At 45.5% G+C, this 26,673-nt stretch overlaps 1 protein-coding gene across 1 annotated transcript in view; it reads left to right on the top strand.

Moving 5' to 3' along the window:
- LOC126109455 (synaptic vesicle glycoprotein 2B-like) overlaps positions 1 to 26,673 on the top strand; it is a 161,462-nt gene that overhangs the window by 90,516 nt on the left and 44,273 nt on the right. The window contains exons 6-7 of the mRNA XM_049914484.1: positions 14,148 to 14,392; positions 25,869 to 26,038. Of these exons, the coding sequence (XP_049770441.1) occupies positions 14,148 to 14,392; positions 25,869 to 26,038 (415 nt within the window). The remainder of the gene's footprint in view (positions 1 to 14,147; positions 14,393 to 25,868; positions 26,039 to 26,673) is intronic.

The following is a 26,673-nucleotide window of genomic DNA, read 5'->3' as shown; positions in this document are numbered from 1 at the left end:
TGCCATGGACAGTATAGTGTAACATCAGCGGCATGCGAACACTCACTGAAGTGCCTGTTCTGCGTCTGTAGTCTACGCAACTGTCATACTATACACTGGCTGTAGAATATGAGTCATCGCAAATAAATGTGACGAGTAGTGAGAGCAGGCGAGATGCCGCATAGACTTGCCACAGAAATGAAAACAACAAATAAACTGGTGTGACCTTTGCTGCAGCAAAGGAATTCAAGAGTCAATACTTTGAAAACGGAACGGAAGAGTTATAACATGCGGTACTTGTGTACAACAAACAGGAGATCCTTGCAGAGAACTTGCGGCAGTTCAGCCAGGTAACACTTTCAGCGACCGCCGATATTTCGGCGGGGGAACACCCCGCCATTTTCAAGGCAAACTGCAACGGACAGGCGGCGCACATGGAAATTTGAAACCTCGGTTCTCGGACTGAAGCAGGAAAGATAACACATACACACTGAACACTAGTGCCACCAACGATGACCAAAGTCAGAGCTATCGATAGTGAGACTATTAATTCGCAGGTGAGGTAGCATTGACTCTGTCCCTCTGTTTTTTGACAAGGGAGAGAGCCGGATTCCAAGCAGAGTTTAAACAAAAACCTCCATCCCCGTTAACGAGGTTGCTCGCTAATTTAATCTCAACTGTCTCCTTAATAACATTGTCCCAGTAGCAGGACGTGCATGCCAATATCTCGGTGTTATTATATAACATGGGGTTACCAGTATCCAAGCAGTGTTCGGCAATAGCAGAGGAAGCAATAGCAGGATGGTTAGCGGTTGGGTTTCTTACGCCAGAGGTTTCGGGTTCGATTCCTCCTCTGGCATTTCTTTTTTCTGTTTCATTTTCTTTTGTTATTCCACCAATTATCGAAAAAGTTTCTCAAACCTACATTATTTTTAACACATTATTTTAACTCAAGAACGTAAAGTTTTTATTCACTGAAAAACATTCGTGCTCGTTGTTCTACTTCGTTTTATGAGGTTTCAAGGTTTAAAGAGACTTTGTGCCCTTGGGATTATAACGGTCATCTGCGCATAGGACTGTGCGCGAGCCGTGAGAAGTAAACGACAATTTGTTTTTCGATTTCGTCGTGAATAGACGTGCCTGTTTCAAATTTCAACGTGTTATTCCGATCCGAGGTTAAACATGTCGACTGCAGAAGTTGCTCGCTCATCTGGAATAGGAGAAGAAATCCCTGAAGGATCCATCATAGTGATCTATCAAAATTACGATTGAAGGACGCAGTGGTGTTTTATGAAAAGCTATGGACGGAACATAATTTAATTGCATCGACATCTTCGGAAGAAATCTCTCGCGATGCTATGTTATTGGCCGGAGAACTTTATAATAATATACCGGGGAGTATAAATACTTACTTCTCATTGACTCTTGAGGAGGTCAAAGGAATCCGAAGAGATATGATGCAATTTTTCAAGATGACGAAAATATGCCAACTTGGTCTGTAAAAGTCATACCTCCAAAATGCACGTCTTTGGTGCAACCTTGTGATGTTTACTTTTACAGGCGAGTTAAAAATTTCATAAAGCGCTTGCAAAATTGCAGCGCATTGTTACAGGAGAATCGTGAAATTAATTCCCTGGAAGACTGTATAAAAATTCATTCCATGATTCAGCATCAATTATCGTCACCAATATTCCGAGACATGATTCAGTATGCCTGGTTTGCCTCAAAATTATCAGAAACTCAAAACATTTTTGTAAATGTTAATGGGGCATGTTTTTGTACAGATTTATTGCAAACGCCCTGTGACTGTAAAAAATCCTCTTTTATATGTTGCATGAGATGTCGCAAAAATTATTGCTTTGTTTGTACGATAATTACCATTGCGGTTCTTGTTTATAATTATTATATGTATAAAAATTGAATGTTTCCCAATCGACTTTGTTATTCTGATTAAAAACGCAATGTTTCTCCTCAAATACTTTACAATTGTGTTGTTGGACAAAGAGAAAATAATTTTTATTCAATAATGTAACTAATTTGTTAAAAATAACGTAGGTTTGGGAAACTTTCTGAATAATTGGTGGAATAACAAATGAAAATGAAACACAAGAAAGAAGCGCCAGAGGAGGAATCGAACCCGAGACCTCTGGCGTAAGAAACCCTACCGCTAACCATCTAGGCCAGACGGCGGCTCGGCCCTGGTCTAACATTTTATACTCATGAGGCACCTAAGAAACTTTGGATCGATTTTTCCCGGGATTTTCCGGGTAGTGCGTCATAATATTTTAACCACGTGAGGTGTTAGGGGTCCTCTATCACCACACAAAATTCCGAACAAATCCCCGACCCCACGGTCGTGCCGTCTCCTTGTAAGATGACCGCTTTCGTTAGAGATAAAATAAGTTCCTTCTTGCCCTGTATACGTGACATGGATGCGGTAACCACAAACAGTTAAGTGGGAAGGAATATTCTTTTTAACGCACATGTCCAAAGTCCGAAAATACACGTTCCCATCGGATATGCCGTCTGACTCCAAACGGAAGCGACGCTGTTTTAAGAAATGAATCGTCCATTTCAGAAGGAAGGTTATAAATTCTAACCTGAGTATACTCGAGTGCCGCAGATTCGAGGAGGAATTGACTAGCGGAACCATCGCGATGTGTAAACAACACTTTAGTACCAACCCGGGAGAGAAGTCTTTCTACTTGAACGGGATCATCATTGTAAGAATGCATACAAATCAGAATCAAAGTAAGCAGTATCTACCTGTTCAAATGGCTCTGAGCACTACGGGACTCAACTTCTGAGGTCATCAGTCCCCTAAAGCTTAGAATTACTTAAACCTAACTAACCTATGGACAAAATTGTTAAGGCTTTCGTGACCACTTGTTGACAAACTGCCTATTGGCTTCTGTCTCGGGTTCTTCGGCCGACGTTCATCTAATGATTTTTCTGACGTTTCGCCAGCACGAGTGGCTGGTATTGTCAAAGCTTCACCCTCCATTGCCGGTGGCGAACTGGAGCCGAGCTCGCGGCCGCAGACTATATGTACCTGGCGCGCCAACGTCCGAGGGCTTCTCCGCGGTCATTTCCGGTGCGGTTCTCCTCTTGCTACCTGCGACGTTCGTTCGCTGCAGTACGGGAAGCCAGGATCCGTTTACCTTAAGGCTTTCCTCTTTCTTGTTCAAACTGTTCGCGTATTTTTGTATTTCTACAGCTTCTCTGAACATGAGCGTGTGATAGTGCTTCTCTACAGGAGCTCGGCTCCAGTTCACCACCGGCAATGGAGGGTGAAGCTTTGACAATGCCAGCCACTCGTGCTGGCGAAACGTCAGAAAAATCATTAGACGAACGTCGGCCGAAGAACCCGAGACAGAAGCCAATAGGCAGTTTGTAACCTATGGACGTCACACACATCCATGCCCGAGGCAGGATTAGAACCTGCGACCGTAGCGGTCGCGCGGTTCCAGACTGTAGCGCCTAGAACCGCTTGGCCACCCCGGCCGGCCGTATCTACCTGATCAGGTGTAACACGGACAACATCAGCCAACCAATCGTGAATTTCTAAGGAGCCGGGTTGAACGCGACGCGTACTTTCGTCAAAACTGAAACGAACAGTAGCTCGACGAGGAACAGATTTAGGAGACTCGACAGACACCGTGGCGCGGGCAGAAAACACCGCCGCCAAGAGGAAAACGACAACAAACTCCGCTACGCAACTACGATGCCACTCCGGCCGATGCACCAACAAGACTGAGCTGCTTCGACACAAGCGGCGCTGAGGCACAGGCGGAAGTTAACGAGGACCTGCTCGCTCGACGCGCAAGGCGACAGTGTGTTTGTGAATAGCAGAGTAATCACGTCGCTGTAGATGTAGGCGTGTACAGCGACGAGAAATTGGTCGGTCGGGAGGTGTGTAGGCTGACAAGAATTGGTTGGTCGGTCGGTCGGGAGGTGCATAGGCTGACAAGAAATTGATCCGTCGGTCGGCTGGTGGGCCGGCCGACCGATAAATTGGTGAGTCCGTAGAGGCTTAAGGGGCTCCGGAAAGGCACAAAATCATGAAAAGTTCTATTTTTACTTTTTTGCGTTTTCTGAATCTGCAGACTATTACCTTTTAATAGATATATAATTTATTCAATTCCGAAGACTACAACTATTTTTAAATTTTTTTTGAAATGTGTTCTACATGGGCGTGACCCACTGTGGCGCTGTTAAACTGCTGTCAAATGGTGTTGTTATTAACGTCCGTTTTCATCAGGTACATTTTAGTGATGTGAGATAAAGTATGTGTTGTGGCTAACCTGTGATGGTTCAATATATATCGCTGGTGTGATTGTCGATTGTTTTATGTTTATTTACTCTGTTGTTATCTCGAAAATATTCGTAATTAACTATTCGTAATTAATTCTGTTTCTTGAGTCTGTTTTGTTGAAGTATAATAAGGAGTAAAATGATGGCAACATTGTAAGGTGCAAGGTATTTGGAAATATGGGAATGAAGATACGTTCTAACATGGTACGAGCGATGCTTGCTTTAGACAAGAAACGCCTTCGGGCTGCAGACAGGGCTGTAAAGAGTCTAGAAATACAAGCAAGAGTAAACAGGAGGAGGAACAAGAGGAAGCTGGAGGAGGAGTTTGCAGAGGATGAAGATAATCCATCCTATGGACCTGGAATGCACTAAAAAGTTAATCCAATCTTTGTCGCTCGATTCCCAAAACTTTTATTTTCTCATACTAATTACATGTTTTCTAAGGATCTTCCAAACATATTTGTTTCAAACTTTCAGTAAATGTTACACAGTACCTTCTGCATAATTTAACACAGCCTTTTTCCAAAAAACTGTATATTTTTGAATATATAAATAAAAAATTGCAAAAAAATGTTGTGAATTTTCATTACAATTGAAAAAAAATCATGTTTAATAACTGAACTAAAATTTTGTAAAATCCCTGTGTTAAGTTGTAGCACATATTCCAATAAATAATCTGTAAAAAGTTCAACTTCCTACCTCAAATACTTTGTGAGGAAAGATGTAATTTATAAGCGTTATTTTAACATTGCAAGTATAGGGCGTTCCGGTGCCCCTTAAACTGACTAGGAAAACACACACACACACACACACACACACACACAAGCGCGCTCTCCCTCTCTAAACCCGCTGCGAAACCACGCAGGCGTCAGCATGCGGGGCACTACAACACGAAACAGTTACAACAGCTCGCAGAATATAGCAAGTCTGACCGACGCTCGATCAATTCGTCGCTTAGTGGCCAAGCACGCAAAGCGCTGAGGATGAGATTTGATGTTTTACCGGATTCCTGGTATTCATGGTATACTCGTGAAATGGTCGTACAGGAAAATCCCCTCTTCTTCGCTACCTCGGAGACGCTGTGTCCCATCGCTGGTGCACCGACTGTTAACACCACGTTCAAACTCACTTAACCTGCCACTGCAGTAGCAGTAACCGATCTAACAACTGCGCCAGACACTTGTTGTCTTACATAGGAGTTACCGACAGCAGCGCCGTATTCTGCCTGCTTACATATGTCTATTTGAATACACATACCTATACCTTTTTTCGGCGCTTTAGTGTATGTGCACAGATATTTGTGAAATATGGTAAATATACAGGGTCCCCATAAATTATCTTTGCAACTTAAGACTTTAATACGTTTAAAACTGTATTAGATATTAAGAAGTCGTTTTCAACATGTGCTAAGATAACTCATAAACTTTTGTTTCCTCATTCATACACTTCGGTGTGGGCGCCGTAAGTGCCACGGATATGTAGCGGGCATTCCGTTTCTCTTTAGGTGCGATTCAAGACCTCCACGGTTACATGATCAAATACACTCCTGGAAATTGAAATAAGAACACCGTGAATTCATTGTCCCAGGAAGGGGAAACTTTATTGACACATTCCTGGGGTCAGATACATCACATGATCACACTGACAGAACCACAGGCACTTAGACACAGGCAACAGAGCATGCACAATGTCGGCACTAGTACAGTGTATAGCCACCTTTCGCAGCAATGCAGGCTGCTATTCTCCCATGGAGACGATCGTAGAGATGCTGGATGTAGTCCTGTGGAACGGCTTGCCATGCCATTTCCACCTGGCGCCTCAGTTGGACCAGCGTTCGTGCTGGACGTGCAGACCGCGTGAGACGACGCTTCATCCAGTCCCAAACATGCTCAATGGGGGACAGATCCGGAGATCTTGCTGGCCAGGGTAGTTGACTTACACCTTCTAGAGCACGTTGGGTGGCACGGGATACGTGCGGACGTGCATTGTCCTGTTGGAACAGCAAGTTCCCTTGCCGGTCTAGGAATGGTAGAACGATGGGTTCGATGACGGTTTGGATGTACCGTGCACTATTCAGTGTCCCCTCGACGATCACCAGTGGTGTACGGCCAGTGTAGGAGATCGCTCCCCACACCATGATGCCGGGTGTTGGCCCTGTGTGCCTCGGTCGTATGCAGTCCTGATTGTGGCGCTCACCTGCACGGCGCCAAACACGCATACGACCATCATTGGCACCAAGGCAGAAGCGACTCTCATCGCTGAAGACGACACGTCTCCATTCGTCCCTCCATTCACGCCTGCCGCGACGCCACTGGAGGCGGGCTGCACGATGTTGGGGCGTGAGCGGAAGACGGCCTAACGGTGTGCGGGACCGTAGCCCAGCTTCATGGAGACGGTTGCGAATGGTCCTCGCCGATACCCCAGGAGCAACAGTGTCCCTAATTTGCTGGGAAGTGGCGGTGCGGTCCCCTACGGCACTGCGTAGGATCCTACGGTCTTGGCGTGCATCCGTGCGTCGCTGCGGTCCGGTCCCAGGTCGACGGGCACTTGCACCTTCCGCCGACCACTGACGACAACATCGATGTACTGTGGAGACCTCACGCCCCACGTGTTGAGCAATTCGGCGGTACGTCCACCCGGCCTCCCGCATGCCCACTATACGCCCTCGCTCAAAGTCCGTCAACTGCACATACGGTTCACGTCCACGCTGTCGCGGCATGCTACCAGTGTTAAAGACTGCGACGGAGCTCCGTATGCCACGGCAAACTGGCTGACACTGACGGCGGCGGTGCACAAATGCTGCGCAGCTAGCGCCATTCGACGGCCAACACCGCGGTTCCTGGTGTGTCCGCTGCGCCGTGCGTGTGATCATTGCTTGTACAGCCCCCTCGCAGTGTCCGGAGCAAGTATGGTGGGTCTGACACACCGGTGTCAATGTGTTCTTTTTTCCATTTCCAGGAGTGTACATTGCGAATTCGTGCCTTCAAAACCCGGAGGTCTCTAACCCTCTGTTCGGTAGGCCAGACATTTTACAAAATTTCACAGGAAGAAGTCTAGTGGTGTGAGGTCAGGGTATCGTGTCCGTCATGGAACTGGACCACTTCGTTCGCTCCACCTGTCCGGAAACTTTTCATCTAGAAACCTATGGACATTTAGCGACCAGTGGGATGGTGTTCCGTCCTGCTGGGAATACCACACAAGCTTGCAGGTGTTCCAGTTGTGACACAGAAAACTCTCGTAGCAAATCCATGTAAACTCCCCCGTAGATGGCAGACTCGATGAAAAAGAATGGACCAATTGTGTACCAGTCCGCAGTAAACATTGATTCTGGAACTGTCTCTTTCCATTTCAGATGTAACATGAGGGTGCTATCAACCCCATATACTAACGTTATGACGATTCTTTTTGCCTCATACATGAAACGTTGCTTCATCGGAAAAATTACTTTCCATCAGTCTTTCCTAGCACATCCACAGAAAACTGTTCGTGCCGAGGTTTGTACGTAGTCTTTAATGTCCCAAGCAGCCGCACCTTGTAAAGATACAGCCGTAGCCTCTTACTCAAAACGTTGTAGCACTGTCTCATTTTCAACTTTCTGGTCGCCGTACACACCGATTTTGCCGGACTCCTTGCACACGTTAGCCATACCTGGTCCACCTTGACGTCTGAAACAGACTGGCGACTCGCTTCTTTTTTTATGGAGAACGTTACCTATTTCCGTGAATAACATATTCAAAGGCTGAATAGTTGGTAGGTATGGTGGTTATATTCCGTACCATGTTCGAAAGTTTTGTTGCGCTTGGGTATCAGACGTCACACACTGACCTTTCTCCTACGGGTGCCACATTTTATGTGTTTTTCAAGTTAAGTTTTGCAGCAAGATTGCGTCACATGGAAGGGAAAAAAACTTTATGTGTTATCTTATCACATAACCATGTCTTCAGTTCTAGTTTAGTTTTTGTGGTGTCACCGCCAGACACCACATTTTTGTTCTTTATTGTGATTTCATTCCCCTGCCCCATATGGGCAGGTGAGGGCTGTCAGCAGCACAATCCGCCGCTCTTCAGACGAGTGACACGACAACTAAAACAAGAATAAAATAATACATACATAAGGAGATAAAAAGGGGAACATAAAACAGAGTAAGGGGAGAAATAGACACCACACTTGCTAGGTGGTAGCCTTTAAATCGGCCGCGGTCCGTTAGTATACGTCGGACCCGCGTGTCGCCACTATCAGTGATTGCAGACCGAGCGCCGCCACACGGCAGGTCTAGAGAGACTTCCTAGCACTCGCCCCAGTTGTACAGCCGACTTTGCTAGCGATGGTTCACTGACAAAATACGCTCTCATTTGCCGAGACGATAGTTAGCATAGCCTTCAGCTACGTCATTTGCTACGACCTAGCAAGGCGCCATTATCAGTTGCTATTAATATTGTGAATCATGTAACGGCAAGACCGGACGTTCACCATTAATGGATTAAAGTTAAGTATTCCACGAGCTACGTCCGTTTTTCTTCTGAAGTCTAAATTCCTTGTCCTGTTCCAGACCTCACGCCAGCCTGCGTGAGCTAAAACGCGTGCCTTTCGGCTTCCTCTAATATTCCTGGGTTGGCTCTCCTGCCAATCCACAACAGTTTTAATGTTTTTAAAATACCAAGATATCAATATAATTTACGGACACCCTGGGTGTGAAATATGTGTGATATGTCTGTACGTGGATGAGCCATGGTAAAGACCTCCTCCTAAACCCCTGAATCGATTCAATCAAATATGGAACTCACTATAAGGAAACTAATACGGTGGTGGTAAGAACCACCAACTTCCTGCTCAGATGGGGTTGATGGATAGGGAAAGATGGTGGAAGAGGATATGGAGAAAGAGCGAGTGGTTAGGAGGAGATGGAAATACGAGGCGTGTTTTTTTTTTAAGTAAGTACTGTTTTGAAATTAAAAAAAGACGTGCTAAGATATCTCAGTAATTTTATTTTTACCTTAATCTACGCACTGACGCCATTACAGTCTGGTTCTTCCTTGTTTACGTTGTGTACTGAGTGTTTAAGATGCCTCCGATAATCGTGAGTCCTGCCGACTGTGAAGTACGGGCTGTTATAAGATTTATTAGTGCTAAAGGCCTAAAAGCGATCGATATTCATCGTGAGATCTTTGCAGTTCACGGAGAAAACGTTATGAGTGGTGGAATGGTAAGAAAGTGGGTGAGAGCATTTAAAGATGGCCGCACAAACGTGCACGATGAACAACGGAGTGGTGCAGGAAGTGGATAATAAGGTGAGAGAAAACAGACGCTTTACGATTTCCTCCTTGCGGAATGACTTTCCTAATGTTTCTCGTAGTGTTTTGTATGGCATTGTGACCGATCACTTGAATTAACGTAAATTGTGCGCACGTTGGGTACCGAAAATGTTGAAGTATGTGCATAAAACCAAAAGTTTAGACAGTGCATTGGCTTTCCTCGAGCGGTACCACAACGACGGTGATGATTTATTAAGCCAAATTACTACGGACGGTGGCCTACGTCACACCAGAATCAAAGTAACAGTCCACGGAAGTTGATCAAGGGCATTATTTTGCTGCACGACAATGCCCGTCCGCATGTGGCGAATCAGACCAAAGATCTCGTCACATCTTTTCGATGGGAAACTCTAGATCATCCTCCATACAACCCCGATCTTGCGCCCAGTGACTACCATCTGTTCCTGCACTTGAAGAAACACCTGGGCGGTCAGCGTCTTCAGGACGATGACAAAACAGTGGTGATGCAGTGGTTAACAAGTCAGGCAGCACACTTCTGTGAGGAGGGTATTCAAAACTGGTACAACTTTATGATAAGTGGCTCAATATTGACGGAAATTATGTACAAAGGTACACTACTGGCCAATACAATTGCTACACCAAGAAGAAATGGAGATGATAAACGGGTATTCATTGGACAAATATATAATACTAGAATTGACATGTGATTACATTTTGACGCAATTTGGGTGCATAGATCCTGAGAAATCAGTACCTAGAACAACCACCTCTGGCCGTAATAACGGCCTTGATACGCCTGGGCATTGAGTCAAACAGAGCTTGGATGGCGTGTACAGGTACAGCTGCCCATGCAGCTTCAACACGATACCACAGTTCATCGAGAGTAGTGACTGGCGTATTGTGACGAACCAGTTCCTCGGACACCATTGACCAGACGTTTTCAGTTGGTGAGATATGTGGAGAATGTGCTGGCCAGGGCAGCAGACGAACATTTTCTGTATCCAGAAAGGCCCGTACAGAACCTGCAACATGCGGTCGTGCATTATCCTGCTGAAATGTAGGGTTTCGAGACGTGTAACCGATGGAACCCCATGCCATCACGCCCAGTGATGCGTCAGTATGGCACGCTTCCAATGTGCGTTCACCGCGATGTCACCAAACACGGATGCGACCATGATGATGCTGTAAATAGAACCTGGATTCATCCGAAAAAAACGACGTTTCGCCATTCGTGCACCCAGGTTCGTCGTTGAGTACACCATCACAGGCATGGTCTCTGAGCTGATAGTCCGTGCTGCTGCAAACGTCGTCGAACTGTTCGTGCAGACGGTTGTTGTCTTGCAAACGTCCCCAACTGTTCACTCAGGGATCGAGACGTGGCTGCACGATCCGTTACATCTATGCGGGTAAGATGCCTGTCATCTCGAGTGCTAGTGATACGAGGCCGTTCGGATCCACCACGGCGTTCCGTATTACCCTCCTGAACCCACCGATTCCATATTCTGCTAACAGGCATTGGATCTCGACCAATGCGAGCAGCAATGTCGCGATACGATAAACCGCAATCGCGATAGGCTACAATCCGACCTTTATCAAAGTCGGAAACGTGATGGTACGCATTTCTCCTCCTTACACGCGGCATCGCAACAACGTTTCACCAGGCAACGCCGGTCAACTGCTATTTGTGTATGATAAATCGCTTGGAAACTTTCCTCATGTCAGCACGTTGTAGGTGTCGCCACCGGCACCAATCTTGTGTGAATGCTCTGAAGAGGTAATCATTTGCATATCACAGCATCTTCTTCCTGTTGCTTAAATTTCGCGTCTGTAGCAGTCATCTTCGTGGTGTAGGAATTTTAATAGCCAGTTGTGTAGATTAAGCTACAGGCGTTAGCACCTCTTTTTTTTTAATTTCAAAACGGTACTTACTTAAAAAACACGCCTCGTTTACAGGGGGAGGAGAGGATGGAAAGAGACGGAAGGTGGAAGAGAGTAACAGAGGGAGGCGCAGGAGATCGGTAGATGAGAGGAGGTTGACAGAGAGAAGGAGGAGATGGAGAGAGAGAGAGAGAGACAATCCTGTTGAATATTTTCTGTCAGATAGTAAAAATAATCAAAATGTTTTGCCTCACCCACAATGAAGTGCCGTGAAACTCCACAATACATCTTCTTCTTCTTTGGTTCTACATCTACATGTACATCTACATCTACATACATAATCCGCAATCCGCCATTCGGTGCGTGGCGGAGGGTACGTCGTACCACAACTAGCATCTTCTCTCCCTGTTCCACTCCCAAACAGAATAAGGCAAAAATGACTGCCTATATGCCTCTGTACGAGCCCTAATCTCTCTTATCTTATCTTTGTGGTCTTTCCGCGAAATGTAAGTTGGCGGCAGTAAAATTGTACTGCAGTCAGCCTCAAATGCTGGTTCCCTAAATTTCCTCAGTAGCGATTCACGAAAAGAACGCCTCCTTTCCTCTAGAGACTCTCACCCGAGTTCCTGAAGCATTTCCGTAACACTCGCTCGATGATCAAACCTAAATTGCCTCTATGTCCTCCCTCAATTCGACCTGATGGGGATCCCAAACGCTCAAGCAGTACTCAAGAATAGGTCGTATTAGTGTTTTATAAGCGGTCTCCTTTACAGATGAACGACATCTTCCCAAAATTCTACCAATGAACCGAAGACGACTATCCGCCTTCCCCACAAGTGCCAGTAAAAGCTTGTCCCACTTCATATCGCTCTGCAATGTTACGCCCAAATATTTAATCGACGTGGCTGTGTCAAGCGCTACACTACTAATGGAGTATTCAAACATTACAGGATTCTTTTTCCTATTCATCTGCATTAATTTACATTTATCTATATTTAGAGTTAGCTGCCATTCTTTACACCAGTCACAAATCCTGTCCAAGTCATCTTGTACCCTCCTACAGTCACTCAACGACGACACCTTCCCGTACACCACGGCATCATCAGCAAACAGCCGCACATTGCTATCCACCCTATCCAAAAGTTCATTTATGTAGATAGAAAACAACAGCGGACCTACGACACTTCCCTGGGGCACTCCAGATGATACCCTCACCTCCGATGAACGCTCACCATCGAGGACAACGTACGGGGTTCTGTTATTTAAGAAGTCTTCGAGCCACTCACATATCTGGGAACCAATCCGATATGCTCGTACCTTAGTTAGGAGTCTGCAGTGGGGCACCGAGTCAAACGCTTTCCGGAAGGAATATGGCATCCGTGTGATATCCTTCACCCATGGTTCGCAAGATATCATGTGGAAAAAGAACGAGTTGCGTGTCGCAGGAGCGGTGCTTTCTATACCGTGCTGATGCATGGACAGCAACTTCTCTGTCTCAAGGAAATTCGTTATATTCGAACTGAGAATATATTCGAGAATCCTGCAACAAACCGATGTTAAGGATAGTGGTGTGTAACTTTGAGGGTCTGTCCTTCTACCCTTCTTATATACAGGCGTCACCTGCGCTTTTTTCCAGTCGCTCGGGACTTTACGTTGGGCAAGAGATTCGCGATAAATGCAAGCTAAGTAGGGAGCCAATGCATTAGAGTACTCTCTGTAAAACCAAATTGGAATCCCATCAGGACCTGGCGATTTATTTATTTTCTACCCATTCAGCTGCTTCACAACCCCTGGGATGTCTATCAGTATGTCCTCCATACGGGAATCTGAACGAGACTCAAACGGCGGTATGTATGTACGATCCTCCTGCGTGAAAGATTTCTCAGATGCTAAATTAAAAATTTCAGCTTTCGTTTTGCTGTCTTCCGTTGGCAGGCCAGACTGATCAGTGAGTGACTGGATGGAAGCCTTCGACCCGCTTACCGATTTTACGTAAGACCAGAATTTCCTTGGGTTTTCAGCAAGATCTTTTGCTAAGGTATGACGGCGGTAGTGGTTGTTTGCTTCGCCCATCGCTCTTTTTACAGCAGCACGGACGTCTACTAACTTTTGCCTGTCCTCATTCTCCCGATCATTCTTGTACCATGGTTGTGCCAATGTGCCACATTGGCGCACAGTTTGGCATGGTTACAAACGGATTTGGCATGGTTAATTAAAGGCGAGGCCGGATGCCCTTCCTGTCACCACCCTGTCTGAAAGTACGAATGGTAAGGAAGGTGATGAAATGATGAGGACAACCCAAAACCCAGTCCCCAGGTTGGGAAAAATTCCCAACCTGGTCGGGAATGGAACCCAGGACCCCATCAGCGAGAGGTAGGAATGGTAGCCACTAGACCACGACCTGCGGACAAACTCACCACTACATATTGGTTTTCAATTTATATAATTTATATGTCAGCACATTTAAAGCGCCGGCCGCGGTGGCCGAGCGGTTCTGGGCGCTTCAGTCTGGAACCGCGCGACCGCTACGGTCGCAGTTTCGAATCCTGCCTCGGGCATGGATGTGTGCGATGTCCTTAGGTTAGTTAGGTTTAAGTAGTTCTACGTTCTAGGGGTCTGATGACCTCAGGTGTTGAGTCCCATAGTGCTCAGAGCCATTTGAGACATTTTTTGGACATTTAAAGCCCTGTGTATGATTTGCAGCGGTGGCGTGGGTGGTGATCCCCCAGCCGTGGGACGTGCCCCTGGGCGGCGGTCTGCGGCTGAGCTCGTGGCGGGCCTTCCTGCTGCTGGGCGCGGCGCTGAGTGCGCTCACCCTGGTGCTGCTGAGGACGCTGATGGTGGAGAGCCCCAAGTTCCTGCTGGTGGCCGGCCGCCACCAGGAGGCGCTGGCCGTGCTGCAGCACATGTTCTCTGCCAACAACTCCGTGCCCCCAGACACGTTCCCGGTGAGTCAGTACCACCATCAGTATACGAGGGCAGTTCAATAAGTAATGCAACACGTTTTTTTTCTGAAACAGGGGTTGTTTTATTCAGCATTGAAATACACCAGGTTATTCCCCAATCTTTTAGCTACAGAACACTATTTTTCAACGTAATCTCCATTCAATGCTACGGCCTTACGCCACCTTGAAATGAGGGCCTGTATGCCTGCACGGTACCATTCCACTGGTCGATGTCGGAGCCAACGTCGTAGTGCATCAATAACTTCTTCACCATCCGCGTAGTGCCTCCCACGGATTGCGTCCTTCATTGGGCCAAACATATGGAAATCCGACGGTGTGAGATCGGGGATGTAGGGTGCATGAGGAAGAACAGTCCACTGAAGTTTTGTGAGCTCCTCTCGGGTGCGAAGACTTGTGTGAGGGCTTGCGTTGTCATGAAGAAGGAGAAGTTCGTTCAGATTTTTGTACCTACGAACACGCTGAAGTCGTTTCTTCAATTTCTGAAAAGTAGCACAATACACTTCAGAGTTGATCGTTTGACCACGGGGAAGGACATCGAACAGAATAACCCCTTCAGCGTCCCAGAAGACTGTAACCGTGACTTTACCGGCTGAGGGTATGGCTTTAAACTTTTTCTTGGTAGGGGAGTGGGTGTGGCGCCACTCCATTGATTGCCGTTTTGTTTCAGGTTCGAAGTGATGAACCCATGTTTCATCGCCTGTAACGATCTTTGACAAGAAATTGTCACCCTCAGCCACATGACGAGCAAGCAATTCCGCACAGATGGTTCTCCTTTGCTCTTTATGGTGTTCGGTTAGACAACGAGGGACCCAGCGGGAACAAACCTTTGAATATCCCAACTGGTGAACAATTGTGACAGCACTACCAACAGAGATGTCAAGTTGAGCACTGAGTTGTTTGATGGTGATCCGTCAATCATCTCGAACGAGTGTGTTCGCACGCTCCGCCATTGCGGGAGTCACAGCTGTGCACGGCCGGCCCCGCACGCGGGAGATCAGACAGTCTTGCTTGACCTTGCGGCGATGATGACACACGCTTTGCCCAACGACTCACCGTGCTTTTGTCCACTGCCAGATCACCGTAGACATTCTGCAAGCGCCTATGAATATCTGAGATGCCCTGGTTTTCCGCCAAAAGAAACTCGATCACTGCCCGTTGTTTGCAACGCACATCCGTTACAGACGCCATTTTAACAGCTCTGTACAGTGCTGCCACCTGTCGGAAGTCAATGAAACTATACGAGACGAAGCGGGAATGTTTGAAAAAATTCCACAAGAAATTTTCGGTTTTTTCAACCAAAATTGGCCGAGAAAAAAAAGTGTTGCATTACTCATTGAACTGCCCTCATATATATATATATATATATATATATATATATATACAGGGTGTCCCAGCTATCTTGTCCACCCAAAATATCTCTGGAACAATAACAGCTATTGGAAAACGACTTTCACCGGTATCAATGTAGGGCTGGGGCCCATGAATGTACATATTTGGAAGCATTCTGAAACGAAAGCACATGTGTTTTTTAACACAAACTTATGTTTTTTTTTAAATGGACCTCCTATATTTCTTCTTCAGTAATCCATAGCATGACGAAGCACATACCCAATGGCGTTGATTGCATCGCAATATTCCCATTACACCGCGAGATATTCAGACGCGAAGTTGACGCTTGAAACACCCGACATGCGCAGCTAGCGCACGTCCTGAGGCTCAGGCGTGAACCCCATGCTGCCCGTAATCGCGATGTGATTGACATGTGTAATCACACCTCCATACTTATCAAGAGGTCCGAAACGAATAATACGGTCTGCTGTGATTACGGGCAGCATGGGGTTCCCGCCTGAGCCTCAGGACGTGCGCTAGCAGCGCATGTCGGGTGTTTCAAGCCTCAACTTCGCGTCTCAATATCTCGCGATGTAATGGGAATATTGCGATGCAATCAACGCCATTGTGTATGTGTTTTGTCATGCTATGGATTGCTGAAGAAAAAATATAAGAGGTCCATTTAAAAAAACATAAGTTTGTGTTAAAAAACACATATGCTTTCGTTTTAGAATGTTTCCAAATACGTACATTCATGGGCCCCAGCCCTACATTGATAGCGATGAAAGTCGTTTTCCAATAGCTGTTATTGTTCCAGAGATATTTTGGGTGGACAAGATAGCTGGGACATCCTGTATATATATATATATATATATATATATATATATATATATATATAGCAGGAGCACAGTGGGACACAGGGAAAGCTATGTGAGACACTGTGTGGGTGGGCATTGAGAGACTGTTTCTTTTATTTATTTCTTTATTGCCTATTTAGCCTCACCAGATAGGGATCTCAAGGTACCGCCAGGTTAGCCGAGCGCACTGTCGTGCTGCTTCCTGGACTCGGCTCCAGATCGAAACCGCGCGGCGGCTTAACGTCGATGGCCGGTATGCCGGCCAGCCTGGATGTGGTTTTTAGACGGTTTTCCGCATCCCCCTAGGTGAATACCAGGCTGGTCCCCACATCCTGCCTCAGTTACATAGCTTGCATGCATCTGAACACTTTCGCAGTACTCCATGGATTACACTAGTCATACACAGTTGGGGTAAACTAATTCCTTCCCGGGGGGTGTGGGCTGGCGGCAAGAAGGGCATCGAGCCACCCCTTCAACTAACATTGCCACATCCGATTAACCAGGCCGACCCTGCGTATCTGCGGGAAATACAGCACAAGCCAAAGAAGAAGAAGAAGAAGAAGATAAGGATCTTAACGCCATCTCTTACATGTAACGAGGAACACATACAAAAAATTACATGACTTTCACAATAATAATGCCTCGCATTATTAATAAAAATAATTATTGGAATAATAATGATAAAATAGTGGCGAAATTAGGAATATCAGTTATAAGATTCAATAACAATAATTTGCATTATTAATGAAAGTAATAATTTACGGTAATAATAATAGTAACAATAATAATAATGATAATAAAATAATGGAGGCATTAAGAGTGCGCCCAAGAGTTTGTCCCAATTCAGACGATGCAGTTGCTGAAAGGTTCAAAGAAAACTTGAGTTTGATTTCAAACCCGTACCCGACTCATACGATAATAGTTGGTGGTGACTTTAATTTACCCTCGATATGATGGGCAAAAATACACGTTTAATTCCGGAGGTAGGCATAAAATACTCTCCTGGAAATTGAAATAAGAACACCGTGAATTCATTGTCCCAGGAAGGGGAAACTTTATTGACACATTCCTGGGGTCAGATACATCACATGATCACACTGACAGAACCACAGGCACATAGACACAGGCAACAGAGCATGCGCAATGTCGGCACTAGTACAGTGTATATCCACCTTTCGCAGCAATGCAGGCTGCTATTCTCCCATGGAGACGATCGTAGAGATGCTGGATGTAGTCCTGTGGAACGGCTTGCCATGCCATTTCCACCTGGCGCCTCAGTTGGACCAGCGTTCGTGCTGGACGTGCAGACCGCGTGAGACGACGCTTCATCCAGTCCCAAACATGCTCAATGGGGGACAGATCCGGAGATCTTGCTGGCCAGGGTAGTTGACTTACACCTTCTAGAGCACGTTGGATGGCACGGGATACATGCGGACGTGCATTGTCCTGTTGGAACAGCAAGTTCCCTTGCCGGTCTAGGAATGGTAGAACGATGAGTTCGATGACGGTTTGGATGTACCGTGCACTATTCAGTGTCCCCTCGACGATCACCAGTGGTGTACGGCCAGTGTAGGAGATCGCTCCCCACACCATGATGCCGGGTGTTGGCCCTGTGTGCCTCGGTCGTATGCAGTCCTGATTGTGGCGCTCACCTGCACGGCGCCAAACACGCATACGACCATCATTGGCACCAAAGCAGAAGCGACTCTCATCGCTGAAGACGACACGTCTCCATTCGTCCCTCCATTCACGCCTGTCGCGACACCACTGGAGGCGGGCTGCACGATGTTGGGGCGTGAGCGGAAGACGGCCTAACGGTGTGCGGGACCGTAGCCCAGCTTCATGGAGACGGTTGCGAATGGTCCTCGCCGATACCCCAGGAGCAACAGTGTCCCTAATTTGCTGGGAAGTGGCGGTGCGGTCCCCTACGGCACTGCGTAGGATCCTACGGTCTTGGCGTGCATCGGTGCGTCGCTGCGGTCCGGTCCCAGGTCGACGGGCACGTGCACCTTCCGCCGACCACTGGCGACAACATCGATGTACTGTGGAGACCTCACGCCCCACGTGTTGAGCAATTCGGTGGTACGTCCACCCGGCCTCCCGCATGCCCACTATACGCCCTCGCTCAAAGTCCGTCAACTGCACATACGGTTCACGTCCACGCTGTCGCGGCATGCTACCAGTGTTAAAGACTGCGATGGAGCTCCGTATGCCACGGCAAACTGGCTGACACTGACGGCGGCGGTGCACAAATGCTGCGCAGCTAGCGCCATTCGACGGCCAACACCGCGGTTCCTGGTGTGTCCGCTGTGCCGTGCGTGTGATCATTGCTTGTACAGCCCTCTCGCAGTGTCTGGAGCAAGTATGGTGGGTCTGACACACCGGTGTCAATGTGTTCTTTTTTCCATTTCCAGGAGTGTATCATCCGAAATTGTGCTAAACGCATTCTCTGAAAATTATTTCCTGCAGTTAGTTCATGAGCCCACGCGAATAGTAAACGGTTGTGAAAACACACTTGACCTCTTAGCAACAAATAATCCTGAGTTAATAACGAGCATCAAAACCGATACGGGGATTAGGGAACACAGGGCTGTCGTAGCGGGATTGAATATTGTGATCCTCAAATCTTCGAAAAATAAGCGAAAAACGTACCTATTCAATAAAAATCAGAAAAAAATTCACTTGACAACTTCCTGAGACACAATCTCCACTCATCCCAGATTAATAATATAAGTGTAGACCAGATGTGCCTTGGATTCAAAGAAATAGTATCGGCATCAATTAACAGATTTACACCAAATAAATAATTAACAAACAACGGAGCTGATCCTCCTTGGTACACAAAACGGGTCAGAACACTGTTGCAGAAACAACGAAACAAACATGCCAAATTTAAACAGACGCAAAATCCCCAAGATTGGCGATCTTTTACAGAAGCTCGAAATTTAGCGCGGACTTCAATGAGAGATGCTTATAACAGTTTCCACAACGAAACTTTGTCTCGAAACCTGGCAGAAAATCCAAAAACATTCTGGTCGTATGTGAAGTATATTAACGACAAGAACAATCAATGCCTTCTCTGCGCGATAGCAATGGAGATACTATCGAAGACAGTGCTGCCAAGGCAGAGTTACTAAACACAGCCTTCCGAAATGCCTTCACAAAGGAAGACGAAGTAAATATTCCAGAATTCGAATCGAGAACAGCTGCCAACATAAGTAACGTGAAGTAAATATCCTCGGAGTAGTGAAGCAACTTAAATCACTTAATAAAAGCAAATCTTCTGGTCCAGACAGTCTACCAATTAGGTTCCTTTCGGAGTATATTGACGCATTAGCTCGATACTTAACAATCATATACAACCAATCGCTCGACGAAAGATCCGTACCCAAAGACTGCAAAATTTTACAGGTCACAACAATATTCAAGAAAGGCAGTAGGAGTAATCCACTAAATTACAGGCCCATATCATTAACGTCGATATGCAGCAGGATTTTCGAACATATACTGTGTTCGAAAATTATGAATTACCTCGAAGGAAACGGTCTATTGACACACAGTCAACATGGGCTTAGAAAACATCGTTCCTGTGAAACACGACCAGCTTTTTATTCGTACGAACTGTTGACTGCTATTGACAAGGGATTTCAGATAGATTCCGTATTTATGCATTTCCGGAAGGCTTTTGACACTGTACCACACAAGCGGCTCGTAGTAAAATTCCGTGCTTATGCAATAACGTCTCAGTTATATGACTGGATTTGTGATTTCCTGTCAGAGAGGTCACAGTTCGTAGTAATTGACGGAAAGTCATAGAGTAAAACAGAAGTGATTTCTTGCGTTCCCCAAGCTAGTGTTATAGGCTCCTTGCTGTTCCTTATCTATATAAACGATCTGGGAGACAATCTGAGTAGCCTTCTTCGGTTGTTTGCAGATGATGCTTTCGTTTATCGACTAATAGAGTCATCAGAAGATCAAAGTAAACTGCAAAACGATTTAGGACAAATATCGGAATCGTGCGAAAAGTGGCAATTGACCCTAAATAACGACAAGTGTGACGTCATCCACATGAGTTCTAAAAAGAACTCGTTAAACTCCGGTCATACGATAAATCAGTCTAATCTAAAAGCCGTAAATTCAACTAAATACCTAGCTATTACAATAACGAATAACTTAAATTGGAAGGAGCACATAGAAAATGTTGTGGGGAAGGCTAACCAAGGACTGCATTTTATTGGCAGGACACTTAGAAAATGTAACAGACCTACTAAGGAGACTGCCTACACTACGCTTGTCCGTCCTCTTTTAGAATACTGCTGTGCGGTGTGGGATCCTTACCAGGTAGGACTGACGGAGTGCATCGAAAAAGTTCAAAGAAAGACAGCACGTTTTGTATTATCGCGAAATACGGGAGAGAGTGTCACAGAAATGATACAGGATTTGCGCTGGAAATCATTAAAAGAAAGGCGTTTCTAGTTGCGACGGAATGTTCTCACGAAATTCCAATCACCAACTTTCTCCTCCGAATGCGAAAATATTTTGTTGACACCGATCTGCATAGGGAGGGATCACCACGATAAAATAAGGGAAATCAGAGCTCATAGGGAAAGATATAGGTGTTCATTCTTTCCGCGCACTGTACGAGATTGGAATAATAGAGAATTGTGAAGGTGGTTCGATGAACCCTCTGCCAGGCACTTAAATGTGATTTGCGGAGTATCCATGTAGATCTAGATGTAGTGCAATTGATTAGTTCAACACGTCTGAAGCCTCATTTGTTGCGAAAAGAACTGGAAGGAGTAAAGAGAGAGGAGAGGATTGAAATGAAAGTGAGAGTGCTTGCTAGAAAATAAGAGAATTTCAATAGAGAACTCTGTAGACAAGGGGAGGGAAAAGTGGAGGGGGGGAGGAAGGGTTAGTGTGACTGAACTGCAAGAGGAGGTGGCTACTGTGGTAGAAGGTTGGCCATTTCCTGTCTTTCGAAATTTGAAAGGATTTTAATTTCTCTAATTTTTTGAGGAAGATTATTCCAAAGTCAGGTTCCTGACACAGAAAATGACATAGAGAACCTGTCAGTGTTGTGTAATGGTTGTTGTTGTTGTTGTCTTCAGTCCTGAGACTGGTTTGATGCAGCTCTCCATGCTACTCTACCCTGTGCAAGCTTCTTCATCTCCCAGTACTTACTGCAACCTACATCCTTCTGAATCTGCTTAGTGTATTCATCTCTTGGTCTCCCTCTACGATTTTTACCCTCCACGCTGCCCACCAATGCTAAATTGGTGATCCCTAGATGCCTCATAACATGTCCTACCAACCGGTCCCTTCTTCTTGGCAAGTTGTGCCACAAACTCCTCTTCTCCCCAATTCTATTCCATACCTCCCCATTAGTTATGTGATCTACCCATCTAATCTTCAGCATTCTTCTGTAGCACCACATTTACATAGCTTCTATTCTCTTCTTGTCCAAACTATTTATCGTCCATGTTTCACTTCCATACATGGCCACACTCCATACAAATACTTTCAGAAACGACTTCCTGACACTTAAATCTATACTCGATGTTAACAAATTTCTCTTCTTCAGAAACGCTTTCCTTGCCATTGCCAGTCTACATTTTATATCCTCTCTACTTCGACCATCATCAGTTATTTTTCTCCCCAAATAGCAAAGCTCCTTTACTACTTTAAGTGTCTCATTTCCTAATCTAATTCCCTCAGCATCACCCGATTTAATTCGACTACATTCCATTATCTTCGTTTTGCTTTTGTTGATGTTCATCTTATATCCTCCTTTCAAGAGACTGTCCATTCCGTTCAACTGCTCTTCCAAGTCCTTTGCTGTCTCTGACAGAATTACAATGTCATCGGCGAACCTCAACGATTTTATTTCTTCTCCATGGACTTTAATACCTACTCCGAATTTTTCTTTTGTTTCCTTTACTGCTTGCTCAATATACAGACTGAATAACATTGGGGACAGGCTACAACCCTGTCTCACTCCCTTCCTAACCGCTGCTTCGCTTTCATGTCCCTCGACTCTTATAACTGCCATCTGGTTTCTGTGCAAATTGTAAATAGCCTTTCGCTCCCTGTATTTTACCATTGACACCTTCAGAATTTGAAAGAGAGTATTCCAGTCAACATTGTCAAAAGCTTTCTCTAAGTCTACAAATGCTAGAAATGTAGGTTTGCCTTTCCTTGATCTATTTTCTAAGATAAGTTGGAGGGTCAGTATTGCCTCACGTGTTCCAACATTTCTGCGGAATCCAAACTGATCTTCGCCGAGGTCGGCTTCTACCAGTTTTTCCATTCGCCTGTAAAGAATTCGCGTTAGTATTTTGCAGCTGTGACTTATTAAACTGATGTAATGGTAGTGAGAGGATTTTATTTGGTTGCGAACCAGTATTTCTGCTGTGTTGTTCAGGTGCCTATCACCATATAACCATGACAATTATTCACAGGCAGGAGTTATATGGTCTAAATAGCTTAACTGGTATCAAGCACTATTTCTTTGTAAGGAATGGCTCGATTCATGTATCTCATTTTCGCTGCAGTGGAGCCGACAGTCATGATAAATTCAACGAGAACTTATGGAAACGCCCTTCATTCATGAAACGAATCACTTCTAACAGTTGTCTGATCGATTCTTTAGTATTGTTCACTAGTATGGTACATTTATCAAGTAGGGTTAATGGGAGAAGTCGAAACTATCCAATGAGGGGCAACCTGTTTCCTCAGTAGAAGGTTTAATCAGCGCGAGAGCATTACGGAGATGTTCAACAACCTCTAGTGCCTGATGTTGTGGCAGAGGAGTTTCATATCACAGAGAGATTTGCAATAGAATTTCTGGAACAATACGCTGCAGGAAGAGTCGATCAACACATTACTTCCTCCCACATACATCTCACGAAATGACCACGACGAGAAAACGAGAGAAATTAGAGTTCATAGAGGTCTACAGAGAAACATTCTTCCCAGCTGGTTGAAACAGGAAATGGGGTAACAGTTAGTGGTACCAGAAGTACCCTCTGCCACACACCATAATGTGGCTTGTGGAATGTAGGAGAAGATGCAGATGTGGATATTACATTTTAATACACGAACAAAACTATGACCCTCAATCACAGTATGGTCGTGATCACATCTAAACATCATAACATCTTCTAAATTTATTTGTTGAGTGCAAACTCATTGACATCAGCTATATTACCTGCAGAACTACCACCCAGTTGTGACATGTGAAAATTCGAGCCAGATCAGAACTAGACATGGATTTTTCATTTAGCACAAGCATCCACCTTAACCAATTCAGTTATCCGTCCACACACTCTCGACTGACCCAAACCTCCATATGTCACACGTTTTGCATCCTTCTGTCGTAGTCCACTAAGTTCATGTTACTTTCATTCTCGCAACAGGGTAAATGAGACAACAAGGAACTGAGACCAGTGTTGATATCTTGCATGACTGGGCTTATAGTACTTACATGCATATCTGCAAGGACAGACTTTAGTGGACTAAAATATAAGGATGTAGACAGTGTGACATATAGTAGTCAGTCTGGGAAGTGTGCACAGACAGTCGAAGTGATTAAGTCGATCGCTTGCGATAAGCAAGAAATCCAGGCCAAATGCCAAACTGGCACAAATTTTTATATGTAAGCACTTGGCCTGTAAGTCTCTACTTACTACAGCCGATGTCAAGGAAATCACAATGAATAAGTATTTCATACAGCTGTGGATCTTCAACAGTGTCTGTTCTTTCTGGCAGGCATGTAAGTAAGAAAACACATTACATCCTTTCCACCATTCTGTCACATCTCCAGGTCAATGCACATTACTGGACTCATCCCACGCAACTGACTGGTACATACAAATCACTTCACTGTGATAGCTTACACCAGTGGTGTAGGGTGAGATGACGGCAAGGTTCCAGTTACACACCATGCATAGCGCTCTGAAGCAGTAAGTGTGCTCTCTTAACAGGGAGAAATGTACAGGGCTGGTCATAACTACATCAGGGGTTTCAGAAGAAAAAAGGAAAAGACACATATCAGTGGATTAGAATGAATCAATATATATGTATATCTGTATAGATTAGTGTATGTCTGGGATCTCCTCCCAGACATCTGATCGAGTGTACCACATTTGGTCCAGAAACAGCAGATCTCTTGAGTATCAGCACTGTGAAGAGTACAGCCTCCTAGCTCCAGTGGCAGAGGAGACATGGGCAAAAACACGTTTTTTTGAGCTCCTGGTATATAAGCTAATCTGCGTGACAGACATGTTGTATGGGAACAGTATTGGCTTAGAAGGGCAACCTACATATCAAGGGCAAAAAAAGGTTTTATGAGCCCCAACACATAGATTTCCCTGCATGATGGGTGCGTTGTGTTGGAGTAGTATTGCCCTGCTTCATCATCCTGCTTTACATGGCAGCCTGTACATCGGGGGCAAAAAATGATTTTTAAGCCCCTGACATGTAGGCTACCTTGCATGACACAGATGTTGTGAGGGTAGTATCTTGTGTTATTGAACTGTATTGAAGGGGCTACACATGACTATGAACATGGATGGGGACAGGTTGAGATGGGTAGAGGAGGGATTGGACAGAGCAAGGTGAGGAGGAAATGGACAGAGAAAGGGGAGGAGGGGAGGTGGAAAAGGAAGATAGGAAGTTGGAGATGGAAAGAGAGAGTGATTGGAGGATAATGATGGATGGAGGGTGAACAAAATATAGTCAGAGAGATGGGGTGGAGGAAATGGACAAAGAGAAGGGGAGGAGGAGATGAAGAAATAGGGAGTGTAGAGAATGCGGAGGAGAGGAGGAGATTGACAGATGGAGGTAGGACAGAGAAGATCAATAGGTGGACACAGACAAAGGGAGGAGGAAATATGTCAAACACACATGTGAGCGAAGCTGTGGGGATAAAGTTATTATATATATATATATATATGTATAGTTTTCAGTGGTTTAATCTCTTAAGGTGAAATCTGTGATAGGCTTTGTTCCTGAATCTGTTCTGTTTCTAGTGCCCTCATCAACACAACATTAAAAACTTTTTTATTCCCTATTTATCTTGAAATTTTTCAGAATTATTGCAAATTTAGAAATTTCTTCCTGCATACTTTTTCAGTATTAGCCATTAAGGCAATGCTTCCTCCTTTTGCAGCCAGACTGGCGATCAGATGTGGCAGATTTAAAAAATACACTTGAATGAATGTCCAGTATGCATGTAGCCCCTCCAGCGGTCCTGTTGTATCTTTCGCCAGGTACGCGCCCTGCAGAAGGACCTACAATCATCCTCAGCAGTGGCCGGGAACCCCAAGTCGCCACTGTATATCGCACGCCACATGTGGAGGCAGACGTATCCGCTGTTCAAGACTCCCTTCCTGCCCTACACGCTGCTCGCCTGCCTCATCCAGTTTGGACTGTATGCCAGGTAGGTGTTCTACAGATGGAGGCGCTTGTAGCCAAATTCAGTTTATGGAAACATTCATTTAACCTGGCAGACCATTTAGTACTGTATCAGAAAGCAAGAGATCATTCACTGCGGCACTGACTTTTACCAGGTTGTGCAAAACTTTACATCAGTTGCTCCATGATGCTACAAATGGTTCAAATGGCTCTGAGCACCATGGGACTTAACATCTGAGGTCCCCTAGAACTTAGAACTACTTAAACCTAACTAACCTACGGACATCACACACATCCATGCCCGAGGCAGGATTCGAACCTGCGACCGTAGCAGTGCCGCGGTTCCGGACTGAAGCGGCTAGAACCGCTCGCCCACGGCGGCCGGCCATGATGCTACAGTCGTTAGCATCCGCCTGTGCGTTTCTAAGGTGGCTGGCTCACTCCCTGGTGTTGGAGGAATCTCCACTAACAGTACTGGGACAGAGCCCAGAGGAAAGTTGGCAGTGCGGTACAGTTCCCGATCATCAGAAATTGTGCCAGCATCCTGGATGAAATTCCAAAACCTCTCCCCTCTCTCACCATCATGCAACACACATTTGACATGACCCATCTCTTAAAGTCACTTACTGTATACAGATAAACTACAGACACAACACCAGC

The sequence above is a fragment of the Schistocerca cancellata genome, chromosome 12, assembly GCF_023864275.1.
Source record: "Schistocerca cancellata isolate TAMUIC-IGC-003103 chromosome 12, iqSchCanc2.1, whole genome shotgun sequence".
Lineage (NCBI taxonomy): Eukaryota > Metazoa > Arthropoda > Insecta > Orthoptera > Acrididae > Schistocerca > Schistocerca cancellata.
The sequence above is the reverse complement of the archived record's forward strand: the minus strand, read 5'-3'. Positions and strand labels throughout refer to the sequence as shown.